This window comes from Salmo salar, chromosome 20 (genome assembly GCF_965601325.2).
Source record: "Salmo salar chromosome 20, fSalSal1, whole genome shotgun sequence".
Classification (NCBI taxonomy): domain Eukaryota; kingdom Metazoa; phylum Chordata; class Actinopteri; order Salmoniformes; family Salmonidae; genus Salmo; species Salmo salar.
The window spans coordinates 54,001,614-54,020,883 of NC_138310.1; the positions used below are offsets into that span (position 1 = coordinate 54,001,614).

Sequence of the window (19,270 nt, forward strand, 5' to 3'; positions counted from 1 at the left end):
AAAATAGCCTAATTAATGAAAAAGCATATAATCAACAATGTCATTATTTTCAATTAACTCTGCAACTCTTCCAACTATTGACTTTTTCACAACAAATACATATTCACATATAAAAAAAATTGAAGTTTGTAAAGGATATTTCATGCTGAAACCCTCATATTAAACACAACTGGTATTCACTATGGTTTATATTTAGGATATTTTTTTTCAGCTTTGTTTTTATTTTACACTTGATAAAGCCAACAGATGGCCAGAGATTATTACAAACACCTGTGACAATCTGAATTACCCAAAAGGGCCACTAGATGTCTTGTGATAGATTACATAAAATCCTTGAAAGATACCAACATTCTGGTAGTTTACTGGTCAACTTTGAAAGTTTCCAGTAATATACCCTCCCTTTGCAATCCTAGTTGTTATTCACAACCAAACCCGATACAGGGCGGCAGGGCGCCTAGCCGTTAAGAGCATTGGGCCAGTAACCGAAAGGTCGCTGGTTTGAATCACTGAACCGGCAAGTTGGAAAAATCTGCCATTTTGTCCTTGAGCAAGGCAGTTAACCCCCAACAACAACTGCTCCTCGTGGATGTTGTTTAAGGCAGCATTCGCACCTCTCTGATTCAGAGGGGTTGGGTTCAATGAGGAAAACACATTTTGGTGGAATCATTGTTGTGCAACTGACTAGGTATCCCCTTTCCCTTCCCTACACAGGTTTTTATGCAGGTGCGTCAGTTATTTTTGGAAATGTATTCAGTATGATAGTACACAAACCCTCTTCATTGGCCATGGGTGGAGCTGAGAATAGAATGGAGGATTCACTTGAGGTTACTTAGAATGTAGTATCATGCTATTTTTATTTTGTCTGTATAATGGCAAGGAAAGCGAAGGGTGGATGTGATTGTAAATAACATGCTTTGAGGTAGGCAGACTCTTGGGTAATTGGTGATGGTGCTGATAAGTGTTCCTAGTCATGTGTGATGGAGAGGTCTAAACTTTTCATGCGAGGCCATTTTTATGTAAATTATTTGTTTTAAGCATTGACAGTGTATTATTACTCTGAAATTGTCCAGTAATTTATGGTAGATGTAAGGCTAACTTTGTAATGAAATTCTACCCCCATGTCAGTCGTATTCATCAGTATAGCCAGAGGACTTACAGCTCTGACAACTAGTGGTCAGGCATCACCCCTACATCTGATGATGCACCTCCACCAAGACAGAGGCAACAATTAAGTTATTTTTGACAACGGTGGGAGAACTGTGAATACGACTCAAAAAAAAATCATGAATATCCCACATATTTGGGGGTTGGTAGTAGAGCAAAAATAAGATATTCCATCTCCAATGGGATAACAAAATGATAGTCTAGTTGTTGATGGCTCCCCTTCACCAAATAAAGGGAGATGTGCTTCCTTAAAAAAGATAGTGACAAGACTTGTTTCTCATAAGAAAACAAAAAGGACTGTATCTCCACTTAACAGTTCAGTGTCTTGATCTTTTTCAGTGCTTTTTAGATACAGTATTTGCATACACAATATCACTCCTCAAGAAGTATGAGACACCTCTGGGAGTTGTAAAAAATGTCCCTAATATAAAAATAGACAAAGGTGTCATTTATGTTTGATAATACGTTGATCCTTATCCCTTTAAAATATGAAAGCCGGTATTTTCACGTCATGTTAATATATTTTCTTTAACAAAGTGTAACAGATTTTCATAAAAGCCAAAGCAGTGTTTCACACAATAGAAAAATGGGACGATTGTGATTATTAAAGTGCTGGTTGTAATTTTTTGGAAACGAGAAAGCAAGACTCATCTGGGAGAACTTTTTAAATAGGCCTAGTTTTGTGTAACGGCCGTCAAAGAGGAGTAGACCAAGGCGCAGCGGGTTGAGTGCTCATAATTAACTTTATTTAGAACACTAAACAAAACACGACAGCCAAACAGTACTGTCAGGTACAAACACAATGAGAAAAAAACCCTACTTAAATATAGTCTCTAATCATAGTCAACGAGATACAGCTGCCTCCAATTAGAGACCAATCCCAAACACTTCCAACCTAGACATAGACAACCTAGAATAAACGTAGAAATAGACTAACATAGAACATAACCCAAAACAAACCCCCTGCCACGCCCTGACCAAACTACAATAACAAATAACCCCTTTTACTGGTCAGGATGTGACAGTACACCCCCCCCCCCCCCCCCCCCAAAGGTGCAGACCCCGAAATGCACCTAAAAAACCCCCCACAAAAACAACTTAAAGGGAGGGTGGCCACCGTCAACTACGGCTCCCTTGCTACACCCCCCCCCCCCCCCCCCAATCCTCCAACTACGGAGGTGGCTCTGGCTCCAGGCTTAGTCCCCATTGTAACCTGCCCACCCCCGCTGAAGGCTCATGGCTGTAGACCACTGCTGAAGACTCTGGGCTAAGGTGCGTCGCTGGAGACCTCGGGCTGAGGAGTATCTGTCGGTTCCGGACTGTGGGCCGTCGCCGGAAGCTCTGGACGGGGGAAACTGTCGCCGGAAGCTCTGGACGGGGGAAACTGTCGCCGGTAGCTCTGTACGGGGGAAACTGTCGCCGGAAGCTCTGGACGGGGGAAACTGTCGCCGGAAGCTCTGGACGGGGGAAACTGTCGCCGGAAGCTCTGGACGGGGGAAACTGTCGCCGGAAGCTCTGGACGGGGGAAACTGTCGCCGGAAGCTCTGGACGGGGACTGCACACTGAGGGCCTGATGCATGGGGCTGGCTTTGGAGGCACCAGAACAGTAACACGCACCACAGGGCTAGTGCGAGGAGCAGGAACAGGATACACTGGGTCTTGAGGACGCACTGGAGGTCTGGAGCGCACAGCCTGCGCAACCCGTCCTGGCTGGATTGTTACTGTAGCCCTGCATGGGCGGAGTGCTGGCACAGGGCGAACTGGGCTGTGCTGAGGAATGATGGCTGCCGTGTGTAGAGCAGGCACAGGGTAGCCTGGGCCTAGGAGACGCACTGGTGGCCAGATGTGCTGAGCAGGCATACTCCTTCCTGGCTGGATGCCCACTCTAGCACGGCACTTGCAGGGAGCTGGTATCGACCGCACCGGACTGTGCGTGCGGATGGGCGAGACCGTGCGCACTTCCGCAGAGCACGGTGCTCTCCACGCCAAACGCTCCCCATAATAAGCACGGGGAGTTGGCTTAGGGCTCACCCCTGGCCCAGCCAAACTACCCGTGTGCCCCCCAAAAAATATTTTTTTGGGGCTGACTCCTCTCCTCCTGAAATGGAGGATATAATGCCTCATACCTCCGTCGTTCTGCCTTAGCTGCCTCCAGCTCCTCCTTCGGGCGCTTGTACTCCCCAGCCTGGTGCCATGGTCCTTTACTATCTAATATCTCCTCCCATGTCCACGACTCCAAGTAGTTTTCCTGCTGCTCCATCCTCCGCTGCTTGGTCCTTCTTTGGTGGGTGGTTCTGTAACGGCTGTCGAAGGGAGTAGACCAAGGCGCAGCGGGTTGAGTGCTCATAATTAACTTTATTTATAACACTAAACAAAACAAGAAAAACCCACAACAGCCAAACAGTACTGTCAGGTACACGAAACACTGAACAGAAAATAGCCACCCACAAACACAATGAGAAAAAAAAAACCTACTTAAATATAGTCTCTAATCAGAGGCAACGAGATACAGCTGCCTCCAATTAGAGACCAATCCCAAACACTTCCAACCTAGACATAGACAACCTAGAATAAACATAGAAATAGACTAACACAGAACATAACCCAAAAACCCTAAAACACATAAAACAAACACTCCCTGCCACGCCCTGACCAAACTACAATAACAAATAACCCCTTTTACTGGTCAGGATGTGACATTTTGGGCTGTCACGAATCCATGCTGTGATTAGTCTACTCGCGGTTGAATGTTTTTAAGTGTCATTACCTCAAGACAAGGGCTCATGAAAAGTTTTGCTTCTAAAACAGTTACAAGAGATTTGTTATTCAAAAGTGGCCGTTCTGGGTGAAACTTACTACATAAGTGTTTGGTTACATTGTATGATGATCATGTTTTACCAGTCTGTCATCGTCACATGGCACTGCTTTTGGGGTAATATGATCCTTTCATTACCTAAAATAAAATGTACCATCCTCTAAGATAGAACTACCATTTATGGTGCATGCAGTCACCATGAACTTAGACATGTTGCATTTTGTGTGATTGTATCGTTATTCTCCCTGACGAAGACCAGTGCAAAAACTTATCCCATCTGATATTTTTTGATTTTGTTCTATTGAACATGCCACCATAGAAAAGGCATTTTAACTTAATGAAGAACGCTTATAGGTCCTCCTTGGGTTTTTTCTTAACCAAAGAGCACCTTTATTCTACAAGGATCTACTAGTATTGTATCCTGTTGCTTTTATTTTTCAAGGTATTTCATTAAACGGAAATCCTAAAAGTTTTTATTTATAAGAAAGGGTCTATACTTTGCCATTTGTGGAGTCAATATCAACATACTTTTGCGGTAGATTTGTAGTATTACACTTCAATATTCTAGCGACCATGTGTTGATAAGCGCAGATATTGACTCCGCCAATTGAGTATGCTTTCGTTGATGCAGCTGATGGCACACAGGGCTACGGTCCAGAAGATTAAGGGTTCGCCGACCACTTACGGACAAGCTCACTCTCCCTGCCTGTTTCCATTACAATATGGTTTGGTATCACATTTGATTTGAGATGGTGCTCTTCTAATGACCTGTGTGCTGTGACTGACTGTCTTTGAGCCTTTGTTTTTGTTCTTTCATTTTTTTTTACTTCAAATGAGAGGTTCAGAAATTGGATAGGCGCGGTTGTCTCTCTGAAATAAGGGAATAGAGAACACCTAACAATCCTCCCCTGCCTTTCAGCCCGTTAACTTTGTAATTAGTCCTCTGTGAAAACTCTGAAACATTAAATACTATCTCAGAGGATATTTTTCACATTTGAAAACGGATTTAATTGAGGGCTGACTATGGTGGTATTATGATTTAAGATGGACATTAGAAACGCAGAATTTACACATAAAAGAAAGTCGGCATTGCTTTGATGTTTTAGACTTGACTAACAAGGGAATCCTCCGATAAACATTTGCTATGCTGTTTCAAACAACATTTTGACTGTGTTCTTGTGCTTTATTTGGTCCCATTTCAACACATTCCAAATTACTTGACATTATGCTTTATTAAAAAGAAGGTCATGAAAATAGCTCAGCCCAATGGAAGTAATGGAATGCTCTTTGGTATTTAACTGGGGCTGATATGGTTATTAGGTTATTTGTTTCCTTGAAATACCTGTTTCTGGTCGTTTTAGGACTTGCAAATAATTGTATTGCTTTTAGACAAACTCCCCTTATCCTTTTCCTTCTCTCTTCTTGTCCTGATTCAATATATTTTGCCATCACAATCTCCATTATTCATTCATGCTGTACATTCACCGCTTTACCCTAGTTATTTCTAAGTAAATCTTCTTTGTTTTATGAAATAGCTACTGTCGCCAATAATGCATTGCTTTGTAATTTAAATAACTTAATTTCCTTCATGTGACAAAGGTTTTTTATTCATCATTTGTTTGCCAGTGGAAACAAAACACAAGCTCCTCTCTCCCCTGCCCAAAGCACATCAAATTTAACACTGAGCATGATGGTGTCATACAATATTGATGGAAATCAATTTTAAAGCCGGAAATAATGCGTCAAGGAGGTGATATGTGACACAGAGGAATTTTGTGGTAGTATGATGCTTTCAAACAGCAAAGTGGTTTCAACCCGACAGTGTTGCAATGACTCCAATAAGATTGTGATAAAGTGAGAGCGGGTTTAGGCCCTGCTGTTACAGACCACCATTCTAGGAGATTGTGATCGTGTAAGACAGACCACAGAGCTCCTCCTCCCTAAGACTGACAGTGATTTTAGGATAGTGAGACAGTGATTCTGCAAGTTGATTTGAGACTGCTCTGAGACTGTGATTGTTCGAGGCAAATCGAAATAAAAATGGACAGAGTGAGACTGACTCTGTAAGACAGATGCTATGAGGCTCATGAGGGATAGTGGTTCTTCAAGACGGAGTTGATGTCTGAAAGCCAGCCACTGTAGATGTAGAAGGTCTGAGACACTCAGAAAATATTCTGTGGGACATACGTAGTTGTTCCATGAGATGGCTACAACCCAGTGATTCTACAAGGCGGAGCAGTGGCAACCCTATGAGAGTGCTGAGTGGTAGTTGTAGGACCTGTGAAAAGTAATGATACCACAGTGCAAACTGAGGTGTCCTTGCCCTTGGCTGAGCTCGCATGGTGCAGCTACAGCAGATGGAGGAGCTGCTTTGACTGCGCTGTGCACCCCAGGACTCACCGCTGGCTGGTGTCAGCGCGCCTTGCTCTGGGTCATTATGCATGAGGCCTGAGTAATAACACGGTGATGGATTATAGGTCACCTCCGCTCCCTTCTGACCTTCCCTTCCCGTCCCTCCTTCCATCACGCACCGGTCCATTTCCAACAGGGAGCAGAACAGAAGCACTCAGCTCTGGCTGAGGACAGACAGAGCAATTAGCACTGCAGGATGGACTGCAGGTTCTCCTTAGGTCAAGATTCACATAATCCATCCAGCTACTCCAGCGGTAAACAATCTATGCGTAAACTATGGGATTAGCATACAGTATTGTAGTTACTACGGGTGTCTGTGCATAGAGGTGGTGTAGATGAAAATGGATCAGTCTAGAGTCTAACGTATAGCAAGTGGGTGGAAGATACTACTGTCTCCTCCTAGCGTTAGCTGTACCATAAGCTTAGATGTCCTGATCTATCGTAGGGAACAATAGTAGATTCCACTCTTGGTGTCATGGCTGTATGATCATTTAATGCTATGATAATTCAAATTAATTCAATTTCCTCTTATTAGCTGACACAGTGAAAGGGGGTGTACATTTCTTAAGACTGTGTGTGTACTCATTGGCTATTAGGGAGTTCTCCTCACTGGTCCTCTCAAATGATTCTGCTGATCTCTCCTTCGCACTGCAACAACGTTTGTTTCATGGGTTTGATTCGAACATGAAAGAAATAATAAGTTAAAGCAAACGTTCTTTGTTTAAAGAAATGGGTGGGGATGGCAGTGGTTGTTGCAATTAGTGCTCTGTACTTTTATATGGTATACTAATTACAACATTTTTAATAATGCAGATTTTGGCTGGGGACCTGGAGATAGGTCTTTGGGGCTTCTGTCTCCAGAGATCCCAGGAAGTTCTGTCTTTATCAAGGGACTCAATCCATTTATATGGAGAAGCACTGCATAATTCATCTGGGGCTGGAAGAGTCCGCTTTCTACTGGCCAGCCATGAAGGGATGAAGGCTGTAGACTGCATGGAATTGGAAAAATGGAGGTGTGTGTTTTCATGAGAATGAGTGTGCATGTGCTTAAATCTGTGTTGTTTGCTTTTCTGTGTGATCTGTGTATATGCAGTGTGCAGTTGTTTGTTGTTATTAATTTACTCCTTTGTTAAATGTGTTGGTGGCCCACATTTCGGTGGTTTGCACGTTACAGTGTGGCTTTAAAGGTCTCCATATTTGTGGTCATAGAGCTGAGAACCAATTCTCATTGTGGTTTAACCCATCTTTACTGTTCACTCATGGATCAAATCCCCCTTGGCTCTTACTAACAGCCACTCTAACCATAGTGCTATTTGCTTGACTTTGAGCGTTTAACTCAGCCAGTGTTCCATTTTCACCATGCATACATAATAATCATAATCAATCAGCATTAGCCCATCAAACTAATGTTTACATCCATTAAAGTGACTTAGTAGCTGAATTATGGTACAATGTTTCCCTCTCATTAAAATACAACAACAATTCATAATCTGCATTTTAATGCACTTCTGTCTGGTCACGGATGATGAACATGTTCATCTATCATTCTAATCAGGTGTTAAAAGATCACCCCCTAGGACTAGATCCTCAACCAGCCTGTAAACTGGAATGTTGACCAGGAGTTAAGCATCAGAGCATCATTCAAAATGTTTCGCTGGGGCTACATAAAGATTGATACATTGTACTACCCAGTCGGATGTTAGTCAGCAGATCCCTACAAGAAGGTATCCTTTTGGAGGACATGTGCTCGGCATAAATTCATATGTATATCCCGAGGGATTTGTTTTCCACCAGAGTGACCTTTTGCAGATCAACAATCAAAACAAAAAAAAAACAAACCCATTTTCCTGTGAAACCTTCAAGTCTCATGCGGTGGTACGTTTTTGTTGTGGTTTCATAGATTTGCCTTCAAGTCATCCACTATTCCCATGCCCCTATAGTCGAAGAGGCCACATAGAAAAGTTAGAACTCAAAGCAACAACAACTCACAAAGCTGAACATTAAATAGAGGCAAAAAAACGAAACAAACTGATACATTAAGTGGTCGAAACAGTAAAATGAACAATTGTTGTTGATTGTAACCGAAATCCAAGCTGCCAAAATAGGGTGTATAAGATATGCTATGAGGTAGATAGTGAAAGGTACAATGGATGCTCAGATTTTTAGAGCTTGATTTGGTCGCAATGTTTGTAACGTCTGTGCTGCAACTAGGGTTGGCACATAGTGTCTACAATGGCTGTTTGTGGCATTGAGTCTCTAACAAGTAATAGCTATTTGCAGTATACAAAACATTAACAATCAGCGAAACCTGTATGATAGTATGTGTACTGTACAGTATGTCAACATTTTTGTCGACACCTCAGTGTTCAGTTGCTTTTTTCCTTGTGCTTTCGCCTTCAATACAATATTTTTCTATGGCTCTATCTATTTGGTACGCCTCTATGTGGACAGCTTGTTTGTGAAATGAATAGCAAAAGAATGACCTGAGGGTTGGAGATTAACTCTTTGGAGAAGATGATGTTGCTGCTACAGTACGTGAGGCGATCTCTCCGGCGGGATACATAGAGCTAAGACTCTGAGAAAGGTCAAACTCCCACCGTCTCGCCTTCAGAATTACCTTCTCCAACCATCGACCGTAATGTCAAGGTCTCCATTTGCATGGAGATTGACCCATACCAGATGTGTTTGATTCCCTTTGATCACAGAATACATTGTTGGAACAGTGATGTAAGAATTCACAAGACTTTTGGCCTTGTCTAGGAGAATGTTGTGCACTGTGGATTTGGCTCTCGGTTGCATGTGAGTTATCATTTCAGCAATTGTACAATATGCACGATCTAGTCATCTGTATGTTCATATATATCAGAGAATGCAGAGTGTTTTCACACCTTAGTCTCTGTTCACCTCACAAACCGTACATAATGTCTGTGAGGATTTTAATCTTGTGTAAGATTGTAGCATGGATTTTCTGCACGGAATAAAGGGCTTGGAGAAAAACATCTTGTGTGAGAACAAAAATGAAAGCATATGCTTATTACTGTAGCATTCACTTCTGAGTTGTGTTTTCGCATTGTGTTCATCTTTATGAAGGTAAATATCTTTGGCAAGCTAGCTACAGTTGAAGTCAGAAGATTACATACACCTTAGCCAAATACATTTAAACTCACTTTTTCACAATTCCTGACATTTAATCCTAGTCAAAATTCCCTGTTTTACGTCAGCTAGGATCACCACTTCATTTTAAGAATGTGAAATGTCCGAATAATAGTAGAGAGAATGATTTATTTCAGCTTTTATTTCTTTCATCACATTCCCAGTGGGTCAGAAGTTTACATACACTCAATTAGTATTTGGTAGCATTGCCTTTATATTGTTTAACTTGGGTCAAACGTTTTGGGTAGCCTTCCACAAGCTTCCCACAATAAGTTGGGTGAATTTTGGCCCATTCCTCCTGACAGAGCTGGTGTAACTGAGTCAGGTTTCTAGGCCTCCTTGCTCGCACATGCTTTTTCAGTTCTGCCCACAAATTGCCAATAGGATGGAGGTCAGGGCTTTGTGATGGCCACTCCAATACCTTGACTTTGTTGTCCTTAAGCCATTTTGCCACAACTTTGGAAGTATGCTTGGGGTCATTGTCCATTTGGAAGACCCATTTGCAACCAAGCTTTAACTTCCTGACTGATGTCTTGAGATATTGCTTCAATATATCCACATAAATTTCCTGCCTCATGATGCCATCTATTTTGTGAAGTGCACCAGTCCCTCCTGCAGCAAAGCTACCCCATAACATGATGCTGCCACCAACGTGCTTCACGGTTGGGATGGTGTTCTTCGGCTTGCAAGTCTCCCACTTTTTCCTCCAAACATAATGATGGTCATTATGGCCAAACAGTTCTATTTTTGTTTCATCAGACCAGAGGACATTTCTCCAAAATGTACGATCTTTGTCCCCATGTGCAGTTGCAAACTGTAGTCTGGCTTTTTTATGGCAGTTTTGGAGCAGTGGCTTCTTCCTTGTTGAGCGGCCTTTCAGGTTATGTCGATATAGGACTTGTTTTACTGTGGATATAGATACTTTTGTACCCGTTTCCTCCAGCATCTTCACAGGGTCCTTTGCTGTTGTTCTGGGATTGATTTGCACTTTTCACACCAAAGTACGTTCATCTCTAGGAGACAGAACGCGTCTCCTTCCTGAGCGGTATGACGGCTGCGTGGTCCCATGGTGTTTATATTTGCGTACTATTGTTTGTTCAGATGAACGTGGTACCTTCAGGCATTTGGAAATTGCTCCCAAGGATGAACCAGACTTGTGGAGATCTACAATATTTTGATTTTCCCATGATGTCAAGCAAAGAGGCACTGAGTTTGAAGGTAGGCCTTGAAATAGATCCACAGATACACCTCCAATTGACTCAAATGATGTCAATTAGCCTATCAGAAGCTTCTAAAGCCATGACATAATTTTCTGGAATTTTCCAATCTGTTTAAAGGCACAGTCAACTTAGTGTATGTAAACTTATGATCCTCTGGAATTGAAATACAGTGAATTATAAGTGACTTTGTCTGTAAACATTCGTTGGAAAAATGACTTGTGTCATGCACAAAGTAGATGTTCTAACCGACTTGCCAAAACTATAGTTTGTTAACAAGAAATTTGTGGAGTGGTTGAAAAACTAGTTTTAATGACTCCAACCTATGTGTATGTAAACTTCCGACTTCAACTGTATGTCGACCAAATTGTTTTTTTGTTGTTTATTCCATGTGTGAAGCAATCTATTTGTGGAGGAACCATGATAGCTTTTGCCAAGCCAAATATTTAAGGAAAGTCTGTTAACAGAGAACACATTGGTGTGACTGATGTTTTGGATCCAAACACTGCACACACCATATGATTATTTTGTTTATCTGGCTTGGCTTGGCATGTAATCAATCTATACTGCTGGGAATGAAAACAAACTTGCTCGCCATGCGTTTGAATATCAGTTTGGACATGATCAGCACTGAAGTCAGCATAAAGATCTCATGACTCACTGGACAACATTTGATGACAGAGGAAACTTCACCAAATAGGCAGAGATTTACAACTAACAGCAAACCACACTTTTGCTGAATTCCAAATGTATTCCTAGCCCATACTTCCTACGCATTCCTGTAAATCTGAAACAATTGGATCGGTGTAAATAATGTGGCAAAAATCCCACCCATCATTTTACACCTGATCCTGATCCTGAACCTGATCCTGATCCTGAACCTGATCAATCTGATACTTTTAGCAATATCCTGCGGTAGTGCCATGGTAGTTGATTTGGAATTCAGTACTAGTTGAGGCCCTAACAAGGTTTCTCCCTCATCAGAAACCCTAAAAGGAGGTCAATCACCACTTTGAGCACAACATTGCCATTCTCTTTTGTCTTTGCTGTCAGCTTGAGTTTTGCTGACACACGGCTCATCAGGCCAAGGTGTAATTCAATGTGTTCCTCCTGTGATATATTGCTGAGTGCGGGTGCCGTATCCTTTTTCCTGCATATCCTGCATTTTGCTGCCAGGAGCTCGGGTATGACGGGAATGTCAAGGTAAATTATGCATCCACTCTTTTTTCCCCACAAAGAGAATGGAATTAATCAGAACACACTGTAGGTGGGCGTGTTCGTTAATGTTCCCTTTTGACACGGGCCATAGTGAGTTAGATAATAGCGTGATCTCATGGGTGAGAATGCCTCATTGATCACCCAAATTTTAGTAATAGTCATAGAACCATTGGTTTTCATAACCAGGTTACCCTACACAGTTCATGAAGAATCATGCATGGCAGAGTTCAATAATGATTAACCCTTTTTACCTGGAATTGCTTCTCCAATATTTATGAGTTTGTGATTTTGAATAGGGGGATTGTTTAATGGGGGGATAACAGACACTCTTTGGTCAGCTTGGCAGGCTTTAAATGGGCTTCAATCAGGCATATTGGTGCACCTCATTTCAGGTTCTACATTTGAATCTCATTCAATGTTCTCTCAATACAATTCACTCACTCAGTGTCGTCTTACTACATTCTGCTCTTAGGCAATAACAGTTTGGTCAAAGACAGAGGAACAAAACTTTCTCCAGACATGTGGAGTGACAGCATGGAGCAAATAGCAATAGTCATGACAAATCTTCACAATGCTGCATGTTATGAATAAGCATAAATATGCTAAGTAGGACAGTAGGATTACGGTTGTTTTTCTAATCGCTAAAATGCCTCTAAAATGCTATCCTTCATGCATGTGGACTTATAACTCTTCATACGGTACCTTTAACATCGAAATTCACTAGCTAGTACTATTAATATTGTATTACCATGTGACTTGCATAACACAGCATGTAGTTCCCAACATGCAACAGGGTTTTCCAGTGTTTCAATACCCCTCTGGTATCCCCTGAGCCCAGTAGCATGGTGCTAGGTCTGTCAGGCTTCTTTCTTTCAGCAGTGTACAGTATGTGGGGAAGAGTGGGGTGGTCTGTGTGAGGAAGGGCTGAGTGGGTTTCTCTAGTCCAGTGTGTGGACGAGGGAAGGGTGAGCGTAATTGTACTGAAGTAGGATAATGCGAATGCAGTAGGATAATGTACAGACTGTGAGGGAGGAAGAGAGAGGGGGTGTAGCTCTAAATGATCTTGGCCATGTATCAGTGGAAGGCCTGTGACAATGAGCATAATGTTTAAATGGGATAATTAGGACCAGGTTAAGTAACATTTTTTGCACTGGTACAAAATATGTATCAATCATTTTCCGAGGAGAATAGGAGCAAAGCTAGAACATGAAAGTCAACAGTGAGTGATGTCACTTTAATTGTCACTTTAATGTTTCATTCATTATCTTAATATTAATGTGTTATTGATCTACTTTAATGTTGTAGCCTTATTCACAGGCTTAATTAACCTGGCCCAGCATTTGAATAGAAGAGTTTATCCATACTTAAAATCAATGGGCCTTATTATGCATAGAGCTTGGCAGTGTGCAAAGTATTATGTCTCTAAAATGGCTAAAACCTCTCAGTTGCTTTTCGAAATGGAAGATGGAGTTTGACATTTTGTTCTAAGGAGCATGAGGATGATCCACAGCGGAAAGCATTTTAGTGCTCCCTCTAATGCACTAATATTAGCAGTTCCATGAACTGTCCCATATTAATTATGCTCATAATTCCCTCCAATCTCTCACAGATGCAGCTCCATTCTGGACTAATCTCACAGTGAAGCCTCATTGCACCATGCTGCTGATGATAAAACTGAGAAGCCAAGTGTGTTTTAGTGCTATACTTCACAATTTATTTGAACCACAGACGGTTCCTATAGGCCAGGGTTCCCCAATCGGTGGCCTGCAGGCTGAATTTGGCCAGCGTGTGATTTTATTTGGCCCCCCAAGTTTTCTGAGTCATTTTTTATTGCTTTTTTTTATGTTGGACATAAAATACTGTTAAAACACCAGCAAATCAGCTCCAATTGATTTTAATTTGGGAAATCTGTTTGGGATTCTTGCGGTCAATTTGCAGTCTACAAATGATATATAATTATGTTCCGGCTCCCTGACCATCCGCTCAAGAAAAAATTGTCAGACGGCTGAATCTAGTTGATGATCCCTGCTGTAGGCTACATTGGCAGTCAACAAAGGATTACATTTCATCATTAATCATAATAACAAATAGTGGTGTTTATTCAGGATATAAACCCAGGTTCAATGTCGCAGATGAAGACGCCATGCAGTGAATGCTGATGCTTTTTACTATTTTTCCCACTATGATCAATTGTGCAATACTGTATGATTTCACTTAACAATGAATTAAACTGTGGGGTGATTGAACTTAAGGACACAGCCTATTAAATCCGTTTCCTGATTAGCAAGAAAAAAACAAAAACTTATTGGTTGGCACATTTACATTTCTGATGAAGTTGAAGGCATGGCCTTGCATCTCTTGCCCTTGCTCCAGTGACAGCCAAAGTGATTATAATTACCATCCTTGTCAAAATCAAAGCCAATGTGTCTAGACACAGTTTTATGATGGCAGATTGGGCATGACCCTATAAACAATAAACAACTCTACCCATCAGCTCTTTCATCTTAAGTGACTTTATCCAAGCTAAATGAGATGAGCGTATTAAAGAGAAAATGTATGTCTGAACAGTAATCTTCCCCAAAATAAATCTTCACTGGTGAATATGTTCCTGTAGCCTTTTAAGAAATATATTAGCTTACAAAATAGAACACGCAAATAATATTTTGAGAAAAAAAAATCTAACATAAGCTAAATCAAGTCCTTACAGTGAAATGCTTACTTACAAGCCCTTAATGCTTTAAGAAGTTTTTTAAGAAAAAAAAAGTGTTAAGTAAAAAATAGATAAGTAAAAAATAGAAAAGAAAAGTAACAAATAATTAAACAGAAGCAGTAAAAAAGCAATAGTGAGGCTACTGTATGAACAGGTATAGAGTCAATGTGCTGGGGCACCGATTAGTTGAGGTAATTGAGGTAATATGTACATGTAGGTAGAGTTAAAGTGACTATGCATAGATAATAAACAGAGAGTAACAGCAGTGTAAAAGAGGGGTCTGGGTAGCCCTTTGATTAGCTGTTTAGGAGTCTTATGGCTTGGGGGTAGAAGCTGTTAAGAAGCCTTTTGTCATTCAGACCCCTATATGGCATTCAGTTCTGTTAGTGTCAGCAGTAGGATGGTGACCTGCAGAGGTGAATTGAGGTGACATTAGACAAGCAAGGATGTTGTGCACCTTGTCACCTTACCTTACCTGGCTATACTGCATACCACTCGACAAGGCCTTCAGTTTTGAGCAATTGAGCTCCATAGCTGGGCTATACTGGTGGCCCTACAGTCATCTTGAAATACCTGAAATAGGCTATATGGGATCATAGAAATAGAATGACAGAATTATAATATAATTATCATTCTATTTCTATGTATGAGGGAAAGCCTGCACAATGCATTCAATACTGTGGGTTTTTACCACTGAAAAGCCTGCCCCACACATGTTATATAATTTTTTTTTTTTAAAACATCAACCAATTAAAATGTGAACATGTAAGCCCATGAATATGATTTAATTAACTAAATGTTCCTCTAATTTCTTTGGGTTACGTCATGACCATGTTGGCATGTAGTCTTAACTGTGGACCTTGAACAACAAGCGAGGCATTTACTTAGACACATAGCCAAAGACTTTCCTCTCCTCTCAGCTGCCGACCGCAGTTGTGTATAGTAGAAAGGGGACCTCAGCTGGTGCTGTTGTCGTGACAACCAAAAAAAAGGCGCATCAGACTCTCGTGAAGGGGGCAGCAGTGCGATGTATAAGCGGGGGTGGGGTAATCGGGTAGAGAGAGCTCTAGAGTGAGAGGCGCTGGTGACTGGAGAGGACTGAATTTCCTCCCCACCTCTAAAGAACTCTGCTGCCTGTCTATAGCAGCCTTTACGCGGGAGCTGAAAGCACAGTGGAATACAGGGCTTTCAGAGAGGGTTTACGGAATATATGTTTTCCTCCAAGCCATTTTGCTTTCGTTGTTTCAACGCGTATTTATCGTCCTCAACATCATAGAAACCCTTGGTCACACTTTGTCGTGGAGTAGGTTATTGCCAAGGGTCGGAGCGCCACTTCAATTCCCTTTTATAAGTCCAAACACTTTCTCTGGGATCTCTGCGCGTCCGGTTCGAAATGCTGGTCGGAAGGAGACCGTGTTGGAGGCAATTGCAGGCTTCTTTTTTCAGACTCCTGTGTCTTATTCCTACAGGGTTCCCCGTCCGAAGTGTGGATATGCAGCGAGCGACCGACAACATTACTATCCGTCAGGGTGATACAGCGGTTATCAGGTAGGTCCCTGTCCAACTTTCCATTCATCCGCAGCCTCTAAGTGATGCTGAGTTTTGTATGCGAAGCATAGAACCAGCATGGAATGAAATGATCAATGATTCAATTGACACGTTCGCTAATGTTTAGGGCTACTGATGCCTAATGTTATCTAATTTAAAAATATTAAATGTCACATGATGTGTTTTACATTAAATAGGACATCAACTAAGTTAAATACTCATCAGTAGGGTATGAGAAATGTAGCAATAAAAATATACATATTTTTTGAAAGTGTGGATTTCAAGAGACTTATTTTCATTCTGATCTGATATGCGATTTGATGTTGTTCCGTAGCCTAGTTTATTATGTAGTCTATGCCACTGTCACATTATCATCCCCAAACTGCAAAATAACGACGTAGCCTAATTTAAACGACATTGCCCTGGTATTCATTCGGTAATCACTGAAAACGTTAAGTGTGTCATAGAATTGCCCCAAAATGATGTCCGGGAAGCGGAAGATTATAGGAGGCTACTCTTTTCAATGGGGGAGAGTACAGGCAAGTGCTGCGTGGGGTAGCCTACAATACATAACGATGCAGTTTGATTTAGGAATTGCACAACAGCCCATATTACCCGGTTATAAAAAATAAGTCCAAAGCGCCATAAAAGCTTCACTGTGAATGAAATCCATATTTACTTTGTGCCAATTATGTCGGGAGTAGTTTTAGCCTATAGTTAATCACCTCCCAGACAATGCAAGCTGTCAATTTAAGGCTATTATGTTATTGTTGGACACAGATGTCATTAGTCACGTGGTCACAGCCATGTGTTTTTGGACTGGCAGGTCAGTGAGGGGCTATGATTACCCCTCCCCCTCCCAAAACTAATTCTTTGGAGGGGTCTATGCAAGACACAACAACAATATTTATCTCTTTAACTCACTCTCCCTCTCACACACACCTGCTGATTTTTTTACCACTGAATTGAAAAGTATGCTAATGTAGAGTTTATTTGTGGCGTAGCCTACATGGTTAAGAATGAACCATAATGACTGAAATGTCTGAAAAATAGCTAGGAGGAAATTTTGCATTATCGATGTTATGTATGATATTTTTATTTTTGTGTAATGTTAAATGAGAGCAGTCTGATCTTTATAGAGCAATGTTAGGTTTTATACCCATTGTGAGGTACATGCATTGCACCAGACAGAGACAAAGAGAGTATTGTTTTATATTCGCTGACTGCAGTAGACGGGTTGTCTATGGAGTTTGGGAATCATTGACCCAGACACGCCCCTACAGTGCCTCTGCATGCCAAGCTGTAGTATTTTCTCTATATATACACTACATGACCAAAAATATGTGGACACCTGCTCGTCAAACATCTCATTCCAAATTCATGGGCATTAGTATGGAGTTGGTCCCCCCCTTTGCTGCTATAACAACCTCCACTCTTCTGGGAAGGCTTTCCAATAGATGGTGGAACATTGCTGTGGGGACTTGCTTCCATTCAGCCACAAGAGAATTAGTGAGGTCAGGCACTGATGTTGGGCGATTAGGCTTGTCTCGCAGTCAGGGTTGAAGTCAGGGCTCTGTGCAGGCCAGTCAAGTTCTTCCACACCAAACTCAACAGACTCTTTCTGTATGGACCTTGCTTTGTGCACAAGGGCATTGTCATGCTGAAACAGGAAAGGACCTTCCCCAAACTGTTGTCACAAAGTTGGAAGCACAGAATTGTCTAGAATGTCATTGTATGCTGTAGAGTTAAGATTTCCCTTCACTGGAACTAAGGGGCCTAGCCCGAACCACCTCCACCAAACTTTACAGTTGGCACTATGAATTGGGACAGGAAGCGTTCTCCTGGCATCTGCCAAACCCAGATTCGTTCGTCGGACTGCCAGATGGAGAAGCGTGATTCATCACTCCAGAAAACGTGTTTCCACTGCTCCAGAGTCCAATGTCGGCAAGCTTTATAACACTCCAGCCAACGCTTGGCATTGCGCATGGTGATCTTACAATTGTATGTGTCTGCTCGGCCATGGAAACCTATTTCATGAAGCTTCCGATGAACAGTTCACGTTGCTCAGTTTGGAACGCGTTAGTGAGTGTTGCAAACGAGGACAGATCATTTTTACGCGCTACCTGCATCAGCACTTGGTGGTCCCGTTCTGTGAGCTTGTATGGCCTACCACCTCGCGGCTGAGCCGTTGTTGCTCCTCGACATTTCCACTTCACAATAACAGCATTTACAGTTGACCGGGGCAGCTCTCGCAGGGCAGAAATTTGACGAACTGACTTGTTGGAAAGGTGGCATCATATGATAGTGCCACGTAGAAAGTCACTGAGCTCTTCTGTAAGGCCATTTTACTGCCAGTATTTGTCTATTGTATGGCTGTGTGCTCAATTTTATACACCTGTCAGCAACGGCTGTGGCTGAAAGCCAAATCCACTCATTTGAATGCATGTCCACATACTTTTGTAAATATACTGCTCAAAAAAATAAAGGGAACACTTAAACAACACATCCTAGATCTGAATGAAAGAAATAATCTTATTAAATACTTTTTTCTTTACATAGTTGAATGTGCTGACAACAAAATCACACAAAAATAATCAATGGAAATCCAATTTATCAACCCATGGAGGTCTGGATTTGGAGTCACACTCAAAATTAAAGTGGAAAACCACACTACAGGCTGATCCAACTTTGATGTAATGTCCTTAAAACAAGTCAAAATGAGGCTCAGTAGTGTGTGTGGCCTCCACGTGCCTGTATGACCTCCTACAACGCCTGGGCATGCTCCTGATGAGGTGGCGGATGGTCTCCTGAGGGATCTCCTCCCAGACCTGGACTAAAGCATCCGCCAACTTCTGGACAGTCTGTGGTGCAACGTGGCGTTGGTGGATGGAGCGAGACATGATGTCCCAGATGTGCTCAATTGGATTCAGGTCTGGGGAACGGGTGGGCCAGTCCATAGAATCAATGCCTTCCTCTTGCAGGAACTGCTGACACACTCCAGCCACATGAGGTCTAGCATTGTCTTGCATTAGG

General features: G+C 41.9%; 1 protein-coding gene across 2 annotated transcripts in view; it reads left to right on the forward strand.

Moving 5' to 3' along the window:
- LOC106580806 (limbic system-associated membrane protein) overlaps nucleotides 1-19,270 on the forward strand; it is a 461,182-nt gene that overhangs the window by 299,646 nt on the left and 142,266 nt on the right. The window contains exon 2 of one of the 2 annotated variants that reach the window (XM_014162257.2): nucleotides 16,159-16,237. In XM_014162257.2, the coding sequence (XP_014017732.1) occupies nucleotides 16,159-16,237 (79 nt within the window). Of the gene's footprint in view, nucleotides 1-15,724; nucleotides 16,238-19,270 lie in introns of those variants that run through there. The other variant, XM_014162256.3, reaches the window with a different exon arrangement.